Source organism: Nannospalax galili, unplaced genomic scaffold (assembly GCF_000622305.1).
Source record: "Nannospalax galili isolate Female #2095 unplaced genomic scaffold, S.galili_v1.0 scaffold136, whole genome shotgun sequence".
NCBI classification, from domain to species: domain Eukaryota; kingdom Metazoa; phylum Chordata; class Mammalia; order Rodentia; family Spalacidae; genus Nannospalax; species Nannospalax galili.
The window spans coordinates 5,523,598-5,541,559 of NW_008340872.1; the positions used below are offsets into that span (position 1 = coordinate 5,523,598).

The window sequence follows — 17,962 nt, forward strand, 5'->3', positions numbered from 1 at the left end:
GCAACATTTTGGTATTCTAGGGTGTGGGTTTCCTGGAACCAGTTCCTCTCAACCTAGGTATTCTAGGGTGACTATGCTTTAAAACAGAGCATCTCCAAGCCAGCGAGGTAGCTCAGCAGGCAAGGTGCGTGCTGCCGAACCTGATGTCCTGAGTTCTCTCTCAGAGACCCACATGATGGAAGAAGAGAACCGACTCTTACAAGTTGTCCTCTGACCTCCACACACACATGCTCAATAAATAAATAAATAAATGTAAAAAGGTATTTAAAAAATAAATACATAGAGCAGTCCCTTGCCTTCTTAGTACTGGGAAAAGACTGGGGAGAGAAGCCTGGTTAGGTCTCCAGGGCAGCCTACCTACACAGTGGGCTTGGACTCCCTCAACAGACACCAGTGCCTACCTCCTCATATCACTGGCCTGATGAAGGTATATGCACTAGAGTCTTGGGCACTGTTTAATCCAGAAGAGCTTAGCACATGATTGAAAACAGGTCAGGCAAACAGATCACAAGAGTGGAAGGGCTTCTGCTGTCAATATGCACCACAATCCTCTCAGACCATCTAGAGGATTTTCATGGGTGATTGTATTTTATCTTGATAGAATTTTTTTTTTTAAGATTTCTTTGTATGAATGTGTGTTTGGGGCAGGGGTGCCTGCAGAGGCCAGAAGAGGGTGTTCAGGCCCCCTGGAGCTACAGTTTACCTGCAGCTGTGAGCTGCCCAGTGTGGCTACTGGGAACCAAGCTCCGGTCCTCTGTAAAAAGCAGCCAGTGCTCTTAGCCACTGAGCCATCTCTCCAGCCTGTCTTTCATAACATACACTGTCTCTTTAGTCACAGGGTGGGAGTGAAGTAACTTCAGTCTTGGGCTTCTCTGCACTGTTTTGTCATACGCCAAGCATGAAAAATGCATTTTTAAAAAATGCAAATAAATCCATTAAAATACATCCTAACTTGTCATTATTTTAACTTTTCTAGATGCAGAGGCAAATGCTGTGTGTGAAATTGTCCATGTGAAATCGGAGTCAGAAGGGAGGCCAGAGAGGGTCTTCCACCTGTGCTGCAGGTAAGCCAGGCTCAGGGAATCAAGGCCCAGGGTGCAGGGATCTCCTTCAGCGCCCCGTATCCTGCAAACCAGCCTGTGCCTCACATCTGAGACATTAACACTTATCAAATAGCAGTGTTTATGTAAAGCAAAACTAGTTTTACTAGAATATAGATCTAGTTGATTTAATGTCTGTCTAAAAAGAGATTTTTGAGATGTGTTGAACATTCTGGGGAGGGTGTTGCAGTGCCATGGCGGCTTCCTGGCATCTTTGGTGTTTGGGCTGTAATGCAGAGCTGGGAGAAGGGGATGGGGTGAAGAACATTACCAGGATTCTTGGCCTTTTAGAGCTGCTTCACTGTAGGGACCCTGGCCTCTGTTGATCACTAGCAGGTCTTCAGGAGCCGTTGAACTTCAAATGTGGGCTTCTAATTACTTGTTTTTCTTCTCTCTTCCTCTCCTCCTTTCTTCCTCCATCCTTTACTTCCTCCTTGAGAACCTGAGGTTTCCTCCCATAAGTAGCCAAGTCCCTTTCCCACTAGGCAATACACTCATACACGTAAAATAAAAATAGTAAATAAAATATATATTTTTTAAATGGTCTGAACAGATATCGTATTTGGCTTTAACTATGATCCATATTTACATTTGCTTTAATTAATCATAGGCACTCAATAATTTACTCAATAATTATCTAACGCTTCACACAGAGTTGGAATATATTTTACATTGCTTACAATAGAATCAATATTATTATAATCATGATTTTTAAAAAATATTTTTATTTATCATTTTTATTTTATGTGTATGCATGTATTGGCTGCATGTAGGTAAGTGCACGTGTGTCATGCAATGCCCTCGGCAGACGGAGGAGACTGTCAGATCCCCTGGAACTGGAGTTACGGACAGTTGTTAGTTGCCATGAAGGTGCTGGGATTCGAACCCGGGTCTTCTGTAAGAACAGTCAGTGTTTTTAACCGCTGAGCCATCTCTCCAGCCCAATCATGATTTTTAAAAATATTATTGCTCATACAGAACAAAAGTACATTTACCAAAAGTTAATTATTTAGGTAGTCAGCCTGAGTAGAGCCAAGATTGAGAGGATGTTTCTCATAGTATGTTACAGAGTGTGTATTGAACGTTTTCAGTGTTTACATTTCAATGGGTTTAACATCACAATTCAAGTTGCATTTGCCATATCATATCTCTGTGTTGGATTACTGGAATCCACAAAAGGCAGATATCCAGAAAGCTGTCAGGAGAAGTGAAAAATTTTCAAATATCCAGGTGATTAGAAGCCCATCATGCTGATCCATTTGTAATTTTGGTGGTAGAAATCTATGGAAGCCAGCAAACCTATCTCTGTAGTCTCCATATTTGTTGTTTATAAAGAATACTGGGTTATAAAGAAACCTAGTCGGGTCAGTTGTAATCTCAGCACTTGGGAAGCTGAGGCAGGAGGATCTTAAGTTCCAGGTCAGCCTGGGCTACAAAGTGTGGGACCCTGTCGCATCTGTGTGTGTGTGTGTGTGTGTGTGTACATGAATATGTGTATTGCATATATATGCATGTACACATATGGAATTAAATAGGTTATACCTAGGAGATAGTTTTCTTCCATGAGAATTTTCAGTTCTTAAAAATCTTGCAGTAATACTTAATGTGTGAATTATATTATGGGAGGAGTTGACATTTAACAGGAGGAAATGAACAAGCACATTGAGATAGCTATCTGTATGTCCTGTGTAAAGGTGCAACAATCTTGTGGTTTGTTTTTCCTCCGAAACATATTATAGGATATAAGACTGTGCCTTAAGAGTCAAAAGCAGAATTTGCAATCTCCTGGTATAAAATGCCTCCATCCATTATCTGTTCTTTAGCAGGACTCTGTCCCAATGAATCCCAAAGCATGAAGGACAGGAGAATATCCTGTCGTGAGGAGGCAGCTGAGCATAGAAATGGGAGCCACAGCCTTAATCTTTCACCTTTGCCCTCTAGGTGTTTGTTTGGCTGTACCAGATAACATTAGAGGTTCCTTCTGTTGAATACTGTCTCTCTAACATGTGTAAATCTTTTTATAGCTCCCCAGAGAGCCGGAAGGATTTCCTGAAGGCTGTGCATTCAATCTTGCGGGATAAGCACAGAAGACAGCTCCTCAAAACGGAAAGCCTGCCCTCATCCCAGCAATATGTCCCTTTTGGAGGCAAGAGATTATGTGCGCTGAAGGGCGCCAGGCCAGCCATGAGCAGGGCAGGTACTGTCGGGGTTCAGATGTACAAGATCCCCGTCACCCCAACTCTACTGTAGAACTCCAGGGAGCAACAGTTAGGTGTGGCCGTGTGGGGGCTAATGTAGGGTACATTCTTTCCTGATGTGAGGTTCCTTGCCTTGGTCTCCTTCTCAGTGGCTCCTGGGGAATCTGCCCTTTGTTTGCTCTCTCACCTTCCCTCAAACTTCTCTTGCCGCCCTCCTTTTGGCTGGTGAGCTCTTCTCTCACTGGCCAGTGCATCTTCTCTCTGGAGGGGTCCTCAGCCTGCTTGTGGAATGAGAGCCCCTGCTTTGCATGACAGCCAGCTTTGTTTATGAAAAAGCAGTGAGGTAAGTCGCAGCAGTGTCAGAACCCACCATTCTGAGAATGCAGGGACTTCATAGTCAGGCTGCAGATCACGGCCTGTTTTCAGTGAGACTTCATGCTCAGGCTTGTGGACCAGATGACACAGGAGATTTTTTTTTGACCCTCACTTTATGCCTGCAGGCTTAGTTTTAGTCTCTGTTAATTTGGAGAAGCTTTCAGTTACTAAAGGAAAAGAGTTTAATTGGTCCCCAGTAAATATTTTAACTTATCCCATGTCTTATTCCCATGAACAGTAGGGAAGCAACATCATTGCCGCCACGTGCAAATGCCCGTAGAATGCACCCAGGAAGCATGCTGTGTTCTAATACTTGGACACATTTAATGATATCAACACTTCAGTCACTCCTTTCCTAAGATCCAGCCCAGAATTTTGCAGGAAGGAGTCCAATAAAAGAAGGTCCCTTTGCACTTATAAAAGGGTTTCTACCATTCCCAATCACCTTTCTGCCAGTTCTCAACTATGTTGAAGAGGCTTGGGAAGAACTGTGAAGAGCTGAAGACTTTCTCATAGGCGTCACTACCTATCGTGACATGAGCTATTACATTCTTTGGATACCTTGAGTTTAACTGTGTCTTGGGGGAAGCTACCTTGAATCTGTTCTCCAGTCAAGTGATGTTTATCAAAAACTTTGTGAGGGAACACGTCACCACTGTAGGGTTCTCCAAATAATCCAAGAGTCTTGCATGTTTCTTTATGCAGTTTCTCAAGTCCCCCTGTGAAGACAGTTCATTGATCATTTCATGATGAGAGAGAAAATTGTTGAATTGTTTTACCTGTTCCTCTTGCTTAATAAGGAATGCTTAATTGGGGATGCGTATCCCAGCTTACAGAACCTAACCATCAGGGGCTAGGCTTCTGTTGTTAATCAGTTAACCTAAATTCAGAAGCACATTTGCTAAAAACAAACATGTACGCACGTGTGCGCACGCACACACACGTTTTGTTGGTAGGTTATGCAGAATTTTTCTTACTGAGATCTTTCTTGGAGAGAAGATAAAACCAACCTACCACCTACCCTAGACCGCTGTGAATACCAAGAGCAAGCCCTCTTACCACAGCCTGCTGGATTGGCCCGATTGAAAGGGTCTTTTTTTTCTTTCTTTTTTTTTTTTTTTTTCTATTTGATGGCTCATTTTTGACTGAAGAATGTCTTCGTTACTCTGACATTAAAGTAGTTCACTACTGTAGCATCCATTTTCGATGATTTATAAATCATCGCTTCAGTGGAACAGACCAGCACTAGCTTAACATGACCACTGGAGACACTGATGTCAAAGACTGTCTTTCTGAGCCTGGGAGGGACCCACTGGGCATTAAGTGTCCTTTTCTTAAAGGGTAGGCAATCAGGATTCATGCTACATTGTCTTGACTGCCCAGGTGTGTTGTGTGGATGAGAAAAAGACAAATGCCCCACCTCCATCCTTAGTTTCAATACTTTAGCCAGCGACTGAGTTAAATTTTTTCTTATTCTACCATTTTCTTATGAAAATTTTCAGACTCATGGAGCAGCTGATACAGGTCATACCTACCATCTGTGTAGTTAATATCTGGTATTTTCACGGCTACTCATCAGTTCCATTTTCTCGTGACACATTTCAAAGATGCAGACATGAGCACACTTTACATCTAAATATTTGAGCATGGAGATCATGCCTATAGGCCAATATCGAATTGGGATCATTCAAATATGGCAATTAGAGAAAGCCAGGCTTTATTGCAGTGAGGTTAAGTTAAACTGGAAAGAAATTTTTGTTTCCTTTCAATGGGGAAGTCATTTTTCTTTCTAATCCCCCCTCATTTTTGCCTGGAACTTGTTTCTATTTCCCTCTTTGAACAAGAGCGGTGTCCATTTGTTCCACATGTGGAGACGATGGAGGGCTCAGGATGGTGATGGCAGGTGCCCTCTAGCAGCTCTGAAGTTGTGTAACTGCTTTTAAGACCTGACTTCAGGAAAGCAGCTCCTAACTGGTGTTGAGGCGCTTCTCCACTGGACAGCCTGTGTTGCATTTTACCTCAGGGTCTCCAATGCAACAACCACTTTGCTCTTGAGGGAGAAGTGGTATCATTTCCATGAGCGCCATTTGTGTGTGTGTGTGTGTGTGTGTGTGTGTGTGTGTTGCTTTTTGATTGGTGGCATCCTTTGTTTTTAGTCATTCTGTGTGCATGTGCGCATGTGTGCATGCGTGTGTGTGTGTGTGTGTGTGTGTGTGTGTGTAGTATTTCTTCCTTACTTGGTTGCTGATATCATTTGTTGCCTGTTTTTAGTCATCCTGGCTTTCTAGACAGTAGTAGTATAATAAATTCAAAACTATGTTTTTCTTAACTTTCGGTCACTTCCTGTCGCTCTTTGTTCGTCAGTGCCCGAGTGGTATCTGTTATTTATTTCTCATTCCACTCAGGTGCTGGCATTTTAATTGCACTGTAGAACTGGTTGGTCCACAGGATGTAGCTAGGAGGGACCAATGCTCCTGTTTGCTAAGCCTCCCAGCTCCTGTCCAAGAGGGGACAGGAAGTAGATTGGCAGCTCTGTCTCTGACAGCTGCTCTTTCACATGTAATCTTCCAAGAAGAATGTGGTACCCTTTGTCTAGCTGTCAAGTTCAAGTTCCCAGAAAGCAACAGCACAGACCAGGCTCCTTGAAACACTGCTTATGTCTACAGAGACAGCCAAACCCTAGAAGCATCTCACAGGCTTACTAAAGACACAGATTCTAGCTCCGTAGCCCTGGGATAACCTTGGGGGATCTTCTTAGCTCTGTGCCATGGGACATGGTCAGGTTGAGGGCATTCACTAATCCCACAATGAGTGGTCTGCTTGAGGGGGCAGTGGGCAGTCTGTGTTGCCTGTCTCACAGGTGTACAACTTGGAGGAGCTGAGCCACTTTCCCCGTCACCTACAACCTCTCCTGTGCTGTATACCCTCTCCCCTTGCTCTTAGACCAGTCCTTACACCACCATCTTCAGATCGGACATCTGGGCAAGGCAGACACCAGGCTAGACTGGTAAAGTCTAGACTTGAAGTTCCTGGAGGTATTAAGGCACAGAATGCATATCATTTAGCTTTTGTGTTCCTTTTCTTTGCTTGCTAGGTTTTCATCTCATGGTAAAGCATGTAGGGGTTTATTTCTTATATTTTTGTGTGTGTGTGCAGTGTCTGCCCCAAGCAAGTCTCTTGGGAGGAGGAGGCGGCGACTGGCTCGAAACAGGTTTACCATTGATTCCGATGCCATCTCGGCCAGCAGCCCGGAGAAAGAACCCCAGCAGCCCCCTGGTGGCGGGGACACTGACCGATGGGTAGAGGAACAGTTTGATCTTGCTCAGTATGAGGAGCAGGATGACATCAAGGAGACAGACATCCTCAGTGACGATGATGAATTCTGTGAGTCCGTGAAGGGTGCCTCAGTGGACAGAGACCTGCCAGAGCAGCTTCCAGCTGCCTCCATCAGTCAGCAGGAGCGAGGCCGGAGAACCCTTGATAGTCATGCATCCCGCATGACTCAGCTCAAGAAGCAAGCCGCCCTGTCAGGCATCAATGGAGGCCTGGAGAGCCCAAGCGAGGAAGTCATTTGGGTTAGGCGTGAAGACTTTGCCCCCTCCAGGAAACTGAACACTGAGATCTGACTATCTCATACCCTTAGAGAATGTGTGTAGATACAAACGCTGGTCCCACCCTCACTCTGCCCACCTTCCTGTGCTGTCCTTGAGAATGTCCCCTTAGGTCGCACTCTTGCACACAGGTTTTGGCAGCTGACTTGGGTCTGAAGCCATGTAGCCACCCACCTTCCATCATTCTTAACAACGACACCAGAGAGAATTGTTCAGAATCCCAAATAAGCCGAGTCCTATCTTCTGTATATTACCAAGGGCTTTATTTATTTTCTCCCCATCACCAGGGCCTGAAGAATTAGAACCGTGAATCTATAGTATTGGAAAGCAAAATCTGCCCCAGCAGTTGAAGAGAGTACCATATGGTGATTTACAGGATAGCACACACAAAGACCATGCATCTCATCCTCTCTGAATCCAGTCTCCTAGCTGGGGAAAATCGACCTTCAAACACAGAAACGGACAAACCGAAACATCTGTACAGCTTGCAGTGTTCTGACTCCTTCCCTCCTCAGTGTCTGAGAATATCTGTGTATTTTAAGAATGTGTGAGGAAAGGGTGGTCATTTCTGTTCAATGAGCCTTTCATTTTAATTTTTTCTTCTGTTTTAGTCTATGGCTGGTCTTATTCTATGTCAGCGTTTGGAAGCTCTAGTTTTGCAGAGAATTATAAAGATGCCAAACTCTTGAAAAAGAGGTCCAAATTTATCACTTAGAGAGAAAGAGAAAAAAACAACAGCACTATTTTTTTGTATTTTTTTCTGAGATGCAGGGGTACAAATAGATGAGAATTTTACAGTGTTAGGTGTAACTCAGTCTGAAAATGAACCTATAACCTTTTGCAGAGTGAGCAAGGCATGATGACTTTATATTTATACACAAAAAGGCCAACAGGAAACTCATGCTAAGAATAAACTTTTTTTAAAGTGTCTGAATCTATATTTGAGATGGGAGTTTGGTTGGATTACACAACAGGAAATGGAGCAGTGTGTGTGTGTGTGTGTGTGTGTGTGTGTGTGTATTCCACAGGGAAGGGGAGCCTCCTCATGGGGTTGCCATGGCGATCATTGATTTGTTCCCATCAAAATTGCATCTTCATCCATAGATAACCCACCCCTTCCCTGACAGTTCATGACCAAACCTCAGAACCAAACAACCTCTTCAAAAACATCTCTTGCATTTAATAGTTTCTTCACACCAATGAAACAGGGTAAACATACAAATGAACGTAACCTTCTAAACAGATGTCCAACTGGGATGAACAAAACAAGTTATAGCACTTTCATTTTTTTAAAAAAGGTTTATAGCTTTTGGGTCCCCCCCCCTTTCACAATGTCCACTTCCTAAGAAGGATTTAAATAATATGAAAACTTTCTTTTTGGAAAAAAAATATCTATTTGGTGTTTGATACATCAGTAGGTACTTTAAAGACCTGAATTTTATAGTAGCTTTAGGAATTATATTTTTAAGAATCAGTTAGGACTTTATATTTCCAGATAATAGAGAGTTCAGAACATCATGCTCTGTGCCCCGCTTGCTTTCCCGCACTCCCGTCCTCTATCCCTCCCCTTCTCGGGTTTCCAGGGCTTTGAGCTTGATCTTTTGAAAGTTTTATTCTATTAAATTTTTGCTATATCTTCTGGTTTTCTTAAAAAGCTTTAGAATGGTTTCTATACCCTTTGTATCACTGCATCGTTCCATGTCATCTCGGGGTCGACTGTGTCCGGATGGAAAACAGAAGCAGAAGTGTCAAATAGTTACATTGTCTGGTCTCCCTGCAATGTGTCCATTGAAAATACTGGAAAGTTTGGTGCTTAGAGAGGGTGCCATTGTCTCTTGTACATAAGGTCATGATGTGTCTATGTCAAAAGTTCTTATATATTTCTTTTATAAGCTGAAAGAAGGTCTATTTTTATGTTTTTAGGTCTATGAATGGAACGTTGTAAATGCCTGTCCAACAATAAAACTATGGAAAAGTGCCTGGATGACCCTGTGCCTTTTTGGGTAGCAGAGTAAGGGTGATTAACTGTAGGAGGGAGCAAGTCCATAAGAAAAAAATACCTGCCCTTGTCTTTTTAAAATACTGTATTTACTATTTTTATTTTATGTGTATGGATGTATTGCCTGCATGTGTATAAGTGCACCTGTGCCATGCAATGCCCTCAGAGGTCAGAAGAGGGCATCAGATTCCCTGAGACTGGAATTACGGACAGTTGTTAGCTGCTACGTGGGTGCTGGGAATCGAACCTGGGTCTTCTGCAAGAGCAACCACTGCTCTTCACCATGCCGTCTCTCCAGTCCCCCTTGTCTTTTTTAAAAATTACATTTATTTATTATTTTGTCTGTGTATGTGGTGGGCACATGCATGCCATGGTACACCTGTGGAGGCCAGACCTCTGACAATCCACAGGAGTCAGCTGTCTTTCCATCATGTGGGTCCCAAAGACTGCACTCAGTTCTCCAAGCTTGGTGGTGAGCACCTTTAGCTCCTGAGCCATCTTGCCCACAATTGTCTTTTTTCTTCAATATTTTAAAAAGTTTTTAAAAAATTTATTTATTTATTTATTGGTCTTTTTGAGACAGGGTCTCCCTGTAGCCCCAGCTGTCCTGGAACTCACTATGTAGACCAGGCTGACTTTGAACTCACAGAGATCCGCCTGCCTCTGCCTCCCAAGTGCTGGGATTAAAGGCATGCGCCACCTCACCCAACTTAGTTATTTAATTTTTATATGAGTGTTTTGCCTACGTGCATTTAAGTGCACCACATGCATTCAATACCCACGGAGGCCAGAAGGGGGCATCAGATCCCCTGGAATTGGAGTTATGGATGGTTGTGAGCTGCCATATGGATGCTGGGAACCAAACCCAGGTCCTTTGCCAGAGCAGCCAGTGATCTTGACCTCTGAGCCATCTCTCCAGCCATAACAACTGTCTTTTTAAAATTAACTCTCGTCGGCCAGGTGTAGTGGCACATGCCTACCATCTTGGCACTCAAGAGTCAGAGGCAGGAGGGTGATTGCAAGTTTGAAGCAAATCAGGACATCATAGGTTTCCATGTTAGATGGAGCTATGTACTAAGGCCTTATCTCTAAGGAAAATAACATTAAAGTAGCTATTGTGTTTTGGTAAAGCAAGCTTTTATCCCCACTGCACTCCAACCCCCCAAAGTAAAACATCTTGGTCTAATATAGGCAGCACTAATTTGACTTAGTGGGTTATTAAAAAAAATTAAAATCATGGAATTGGGAGGGGATATGTTGGGCAGGATATAGGGGGAGTTGGGAGGTAGATGATCATATTTCATGTATACATGCATGAAATCCTCAAGAATAAAGAAATATTAAAGAGAAACTTGGTCTAGATTTGGAGAATCAAAAATACACATCTGATACACAGAACCCCTGTAGGCTGAAACAGGATGCTCAAGATCGTCACATAAAATGATGTGGTAGTTACTTAAAACCTGCACACACCCTCCCATAAACTTAAGTTTGCTTCTAACCCCCAGCAGAACATACATGCCAAATAGTCACTGGACTGTGTTGTTTAGGGAATGATGACAAAGGCTATATGTTAAATGCAGGGTATTTTTCTCCCCACAAATGGTTGGTGGGCTCCCAAGTTTCTTTGCCTCTCTCCTCCCTTTTCCCAGTGGGAGCAGGTTGAGGCAATCCTGGAGAAGTTTTGGGGTGAAGTGCAGAGCTCAGATAGGCCTGGGTGAGTTTGAAGAGCACTATATGTGTTGCTAGGGGTCTGCTGCCTGGGGCTTTACAGAGTCACAACAATGCTAAATGTAACTTCCGGTTCCCTTTCTCAGAGTCCCAGTCTTAATCCTTCGGAGTCCTTCCATCAGCTTTATCTGGTCAGAGTTATCTGCCAACACAGACACACACACGAGAAGGCTTTATCTTCCCTGCCTTAACCTAGCTTGTGGGTGTCTACTCAAGCAGAGTTCTGTGGACCAGCAGCATCAGCTGCCCCAGGAGCTTGTTAGGCAGAAAACTGGAGGCTGGCACAGAGAAATGCTTGTTACTCCGGCATGAGAGCCTGAGTTTGATGCTCAGCACCCACGAAAAGCTGGGTGCAGGAGCCACATGCCTGCAATATCAGCACTGGAGAGGTGGACATGGTGATTTCTGGTGCTCACGAGCCAGTCAGTCCAATCAAATTAATGAGCCTCAGGTATAGAGAGACAGATCTTGTCTAAAAGAAATCAGTGGAGAGCAGCTGAGAAAGGCATGTAATGTCCACCACTGCCTCTGTCCACGGGGACACACACTTGCATATGCACACATACACATACACATACAGAGAAATGCAGAAGCCTGACCCCTGGTAGGCATACCAAACTCAACTATTTTAACAAAGACTCCAGGTGCTTCATAGGCACGCTTGTGTTTGAAGAACCTTCATTTGATATCCTCCAAATGATCTGATGCTGGACAGGATTTTGGAGCACATACTTTTAAAGTATTTTTAGACAACAGAACTGTTACATAGATGGTACAACACAGAACGATATCCGTACATGCACATGCACATGTCTCAAGAGATGTTTAAAACCGGTTTAACACTCAAGTCATTCCAAATTTGCTGTCTGGTGTGAGATTGACTGGTATGGGATGTTTTCTTGTTCAGTAGCCAAGTCTGTACAGAGAAGTCAGGTATAAAGAACGGAACTACGCTTCCCATGAACTACTTTTTCTGGCTCCTTTCCCACTAGCTTGGTGAAAAACTTCCTTACTTCACCTTTCTCTCCTGGATTATGGTTGGATTATGGGCTTGGGATAGGGTCTTCCCCTGTCTCAGAGTCCATATGTCTGTAGAGGTTACTGTCGTAATGAGCAATGTCCCTGTCCATGGGCGCTTTGAAGCTCGGAGGTGAGCCCCTTAGACCTTCCTTGTACACTACTCTGAAATTTGCACACTTAGGCCATCGCTGCAATCTGGTCCCCAGCATATTGTCTCCTTCCTGCTATATTGCTAAGATGTCTTGCTGAGGTTCTGGCCCCTTCCATCCTTTAGACATCCCCAGCCTGTGGACATACCTTCTCTGTACAGGAGTGGTTATGGGGAGGCAGATGGAGATGTAAGAAAAGAGGTTTTATTGGTTGGTACCCGGGCATGATAGGTAATTGCTGGGTTTCAGCCCAATCCGATCTTGGAAGAAGGACCGTATAATAGTTGTCTTCTAGAAGAGGAGACATTGAGCAGGGTGTGGGGAAAGAGAGGTGAACATACAGGAAGAAGAAGAAATACTCAAAATATTCAGCCACTTCCATATGGCATATCCGAGATAAGAAGTGTCACTTTCCCATAGATTTCCCAGAGTCAGTGTAGCAAGAAAAAGGATACAGGTGCTCTTTAGCCTGATAAATCCATTGTATGCTGAAAACATAGTAAGTCAAAAATATCTGGAGGAGCTGGAGAGATGGCTCAGCAGTTAAGAGCACTTAATGCTTTTGCAGAGGACCTAGGTTTGGTTCTCAGCACCTGTATGGTAGCTAACAACCATCTGTAAATCCAGTTCTAGAGGATCCAGCGCCCTCTTCTGGCCTGCATGGGCACCTGCATGCAGGCATGTACACATATACATAATAAATAAGTCTTAAAAAAAGAAACAAAAAAAACATTGAATATACCTAACCAATCAAACACTCTAATTTAGCACCCTATTGAGGGTCAGTTGCTTTCCCTCATCACCAAATGGCCTTACCCTGTTGCTGTAGTCCATGCTGCTGCCCAGCATCATGAGGTGGCGCAGGACTGCATATTGCTAGGCTGTGACAGATTGAATTCAAAATGTAAGTATGGTTTCTACTAAATGCATATCTGTTTCCCAGCAATGTGAAGTTGAAAACTGGAAAGTCAAACCATCATAATATGAATCCTGAAGTAGGGCTTCTCTGAGCTCAGCCTGTGGATGCTGTAGATAAGTTACTGGCTTCTGTTGATCTACATGGTCCTCATGGCCCCAGAAGCACTGTTTCCCTTGGTTTGCTATCATACCCCCACCCTACCTAGTTATTCTTACTATCCTAATACATGCATTGCAGATCAAGCCTCATTCATCTGCAGTGCAATTTATTCAGTTCTAGTCTACCCTTTCTACAATGTAACCTTCAACCTGTAAATTACATAGCAGCCTTGGTAAGTCTGTCTGCCATGAATATACTTGGTAAGCCTCTGTAGCTCAATGTCATGAGCTACATGGCCGGTTTCTCATGTCACTGCCATCAAACTTCAGACTCAGTATCCTGGTGACTTCTAACTTGTGGGTAACAGACCCTTTGCTGGTATCTAGTGGCTTGGAATTATTTTTTTAAAAACAAGGAATGTGAGATATTCATACACATCTAACATTTCCAGTTCAGTCAGTGAGTTTCAGTTGAGCAAAGCAAACACATCAAAACAATTTTAAGAGTCATAGTTTTAAACAATTGTAGAACATAATCTTTCAGAAGTACCCCCCCCAAGTTTCTTCAACGTGCTTCATACCAAGGTTTTATTATTTACTTTTTCTCATCATTGCTGTGACAAAATGCCTGACAAGAAGCAATTTAAGGAAGGGGGGGGGTTATTCTCGCTTAACAGTTCGAGGGGATCCATTTGATCCTAGTGGGGAAGAGTGATGGCAGGAGGCAAATGCTAGCTGGTCACATCACCTCTGCAGTCAGGAAACAGAGTAAACAGGAAGTAGGGCCAGGTTGTCAAATGCCAAAGCCCGTCCCCAGTGCCCCCCTTCCTCCAGCAAGTCTCCACCTCCTAAAGGCTCCATAACCTTCCCAAACAGCACCATGGTTAATCCTGATTACAGGCTGAATATAGGCATAATAGACTATAATTTGTTTGGTGAAGATATCAAGGCAGGCTAGCATTCAGGGTGTGGCATGGCTACTGTTTACTGTCATCCAGGTCTGTCTATGGTGAAGGAGCAAAATGAGCAGAAGGATATGAAAAATGTAGCTTGATTAGGAAGAGAACGTAAGAGTGTAATGTTTCAAGCAAGGCAAGTTGGAAAGCAGCTGTAATTCTTTTTAATTTTTTTATTTATTATTTTTTTATTTTATGTGTATGCGCATATTGCCTGCGTGTAGATAAGTACACCCATGTCATACAATGCTCACGCAGGACAGAAAAGGCCGCCGGATCCCCTGGAACTGGAGGTATGGACAGTTGTTAGTTGCCATGTGGGTGCTGGGATTTGAACCCAGGTCTTCTGCTAGAACAACCAGTGTTCTTAACCACTGAGCCATCTCTCCAGCCCCCAACAGCAGCAGCTGTAATTCTTAAAGATATTAGTGCCACTGGAGAGAAACTAGAGGCTCTCTGCCTTGGGACAACAGGAAAAATGCATTGAAGGCAAGATCCCAGCTATGAAAGGCTCCATTTTGTGAAAACAGAATTCATTTGAAAAGAGAGAGTCTACACCCTACACCGAGAATGCCACCACAGAGGTTCCCTGCTCAAAAAGAACCTCTTAGGAACGAGTTTCTCTCCTGGGTCAGAAGCTGATGAAACTCATGATGGTCCAAGGGGGCCAGCCTCCATCCTAAGTTGGCCACTAAACATGGCAATATCATTCACATGGTACTGATTTTATAAGATGCAAAATTATGGGAGTTGTGCAGTCTTGGACCATGGTTCCAGAAAGCCACTGAGGCCAGACAATGTGAGGCAAGGTCAGAGTTCCCGCAAGAGTTCCGTGAAAGGTCATTGTATGAAGCCGCAGTGAAGGGGAAGCCCAAGTTGCAGTGGTGACCCCAGGATATTGCAGCTGTCCGGCCCATGGATCACCCACTGAGAAAAGTTTCAAGCGTGGAGCAGAGCCAGCCCAAGAAGACTGTGTATGCTTCAGGCAGCAGAGCTAGAGTGACAGGGCTTCCCAAGCCCTCTGGGGCCTGTAGGATTCTCTCGTGAGCCCCAGAGGCTGTATATGGAGCTGAACGATTTGGCGTTTGCCTTTCTGGGTTCACTTTTTCTTTGGTACAATGTTTCTTTCCTATGTCCCGCCCCTCTCTTTGGCCAGTGTTTGTTCTGTGTCATTGTGTATTGGAAATATGTAACTTGTTTTTTATTTTATAGGTTCTCATAGTAAAGACATTGCCTTAAGTCTCAGATAAGACTTGGACTCCCGACAAATTTATTTATTTATTTATTTATTTATTTATTTATTTATTTATTTATTATTTATTTGTATGAGTGTTTTGCCTGCATGTATGTAAGTGCATCTATGTCCTGTAATGCCCATGGAGGCCAGAAGTGGATGTCAGATTCCCTGGAACTGGAGTTATGGAGAGTTGTTAGCCACCATGTGGGTGCTGTGATCGGAACTGGGGTCCTCTAGAAAAGCAGCCAGTGTTCTTAAGTGCTGAACCATCTCTATAACCCCTCCTTTTACATTTATTTACTTATTTATTATTTTTTATTTATCCATCCATCCACGCATTCATTTTGTATCTCTCTCTCTCTTTCTACTTGTGTATGTGTGTGTGTGTGTGTGTGTGTGTGTAGGTGTACATGTGCCACTGATGTGTGTGGAGGTCAGGGGACAAATTTCAGGAGTCACTTTTCTCCTATCATGTGGGACCTGGGGATCAAGCTAAGGTCATCAGACTTGGCAGCAGGTACCTTTACCTGCTGATCTATCTAGCTGGCTCTTGACTTTGGACTTTTAAACAGTCTTGGAACTGTTAAAGACTATGGGACTTTTGAAGTTTGAATGAGTGTGCTTTGCATTATAAGATGGTTATTAACCTGTGAAGACAAGGAGTAAAAAAATATGAAACGATGTGCTTGGGCGTCAGGTTGATGGGTGGAATTGCAATGGTTAGTCTTGTTCATCAACTTGATGGGATTTAAAATCACATGGATTATACCCCTGGCCATGTCTGAAGGAGTTTCTAGAGTGGACTAATTGAGGTGGGAAGACCCACCCTAAATGTGAGCGGCAGCATTCCATGGGTTGGAGTAAAAAGGAGGAAGTGAGCACCAGTGTTTGTTACTCTGTGCTTCCTGACTGTGGATGCAGTGTGACGGCTGCTTCAAGTTTCTGCCGCCATGACTTCTCTGCTGTGATGGACGCACCCTGGAACTGTGAGCCAAAAGGAACCCTTCCTTCTTCAATTGCCTCTGTCAGGTATTTTGTAGTCTTACAAGACCAGTGACTAATACAGAGATCTTCATCAGAGGCTGTTGCACTCAGCTCTTGGGGACATCAGTGGGTTAGCTACACACTCCCTCACTTTGAATCATGCTACCATGGTTACAGTTTCTTGAATACACATAGTAAAGGGTGATGGCTGCATTGTACACTCACAGTTACAAAATGACTTCCTACTACTTCATTAACATATAGTACACTTTTTTCCCTCTCGATACAAGTTTTGGACATTTCCCTTTTACACTGAAAATAGTCTACTGCACTCTAAGTCATGATCATATCCACCTTAATGGGTAGACTGTGGTTTCAAGTTCACATGACCAATTCCCTGCTGACACATGGTAAATATTCTAGAAGTTTTTTAGTTATAAAAAAAAATTAGGTGGCTGGAGAGATGGCTCAGAAGTTAAGGGCACTGACTGCTCTTTGCAGAAGATCTGGGTTCAGTTTCCAGCACCCACATGGCAGTTAACAACCATTTGTAACTCCAGTTCCAGGGAATCTGACACCCTCTTATGACATCCAAGAGTATTGTATGACACAGGTACACTTACACACATGCAGGTAATACACCCAGACACATAATAAAATAAAAATAATTTTTAAAAATTAAAAAAAAATTAGGGCTGGGGAGCTGGCTCAGTAGCTATAAGCATTTGCTGTATAAAACCTGATGACCTGAGTTTGATACCTTAAACCCACAAAATTCACTTTTGGTCATTCACATCTGTAATCCCAGCACTCTACAGCAAGATGGGAGGCAGAGGCAGGATAATTTCTCAGAAGCATGCAGGCCAGCTGACTTGGAGCACCCAGAGCAACAGAAAGAGCAAGAGAGACCCTGTATCAACAAAGCAGAGGTGAGAACTAACTCTGAGAAGTTGATCTTTGACCTCCACATGTGCTCTATTATATGTGTGTCCTCACTTTCTCTCTCACACACACAAGTACATCAGTTCCAGGAGCATCCATAGTGGTTATTTGTGTGGAGAGTGGGAGCAGCTCCCAGCACTGATGGGGCTTTCCCATCTCTACATTGTAGGATGCAAGTCTTGTATGACTTCTAGTGAGTCGGCAAGATTCTGCTTCCTGTCTAGTGTCTTCATTCTGTCACAGATCTACCAGTGGCCTCACCAGGGGAAGCTGGCTTTCTTACCTGTGCTCCTATGTAGATTCTGTGGGGTGAATGTGTTTAGAGAATGGGGTTTTCTTCCCGTCCTCTCCTCTTCTTTCAACCCACACCAAAATTACTGGAGGACAGTGGAATATGTAACAGTGAATCCTTAGTGCGTTCTCCCTTTCAGACTCCAAAGTTTTAAATATGTCCCACACCATAATGATGATTTTTGTTTTGTCTCCAGATTTAAATGAAGATTGGATTTTTATGATAATGGTAAAATCAATTTTATATCCCAGATATGCTTAGCTAATATATTCTTGTTCACCCAAGATCCTGTGTGCTCAATGAAAAAAATTACCTTTGAAAAAAATAAGAGTATTATAGACATTTTAAGAA

The 17,962-nt window shown here is 43.4% G+C and overlaps 1 protein-coding gene across 4 annotated transcripts in view; it reads left to right on the plus strand.

Moving 5' to 3' along the window:
* Positions 1–9,262, plus strand: part of Tiam1 (T cell lymphoma invasion and metastasis 1) — a 425,562-nt gene extending 416,300 nt beyond the window's left edge. For all 4 annotated transcript variants that reach the window (XM_017798903.2, XM_029564903.1, XM_008835990.3 and 1 more), the window contains 3 exons: positions 977–1,064; positions 3,125–3,297; positions 6,830–9,262. In XM_017798903.2, the coding sequence (XP_017654392.1) occupies positions 977–1,064; positions 3,125–3,297; positions 6,830–7,299 (731 nt within the window). In that variant the 3' untranslated portion in view covers positions 7,300–9,262. The remainder of the gene's footprint in view (positions 1–976; positions 1,065–3,124; positions 3,298–6,829) is intronic.
* The last annotated feature ends 8,700 nt before the right edge of the window (positions 9,263–17,962 follow it).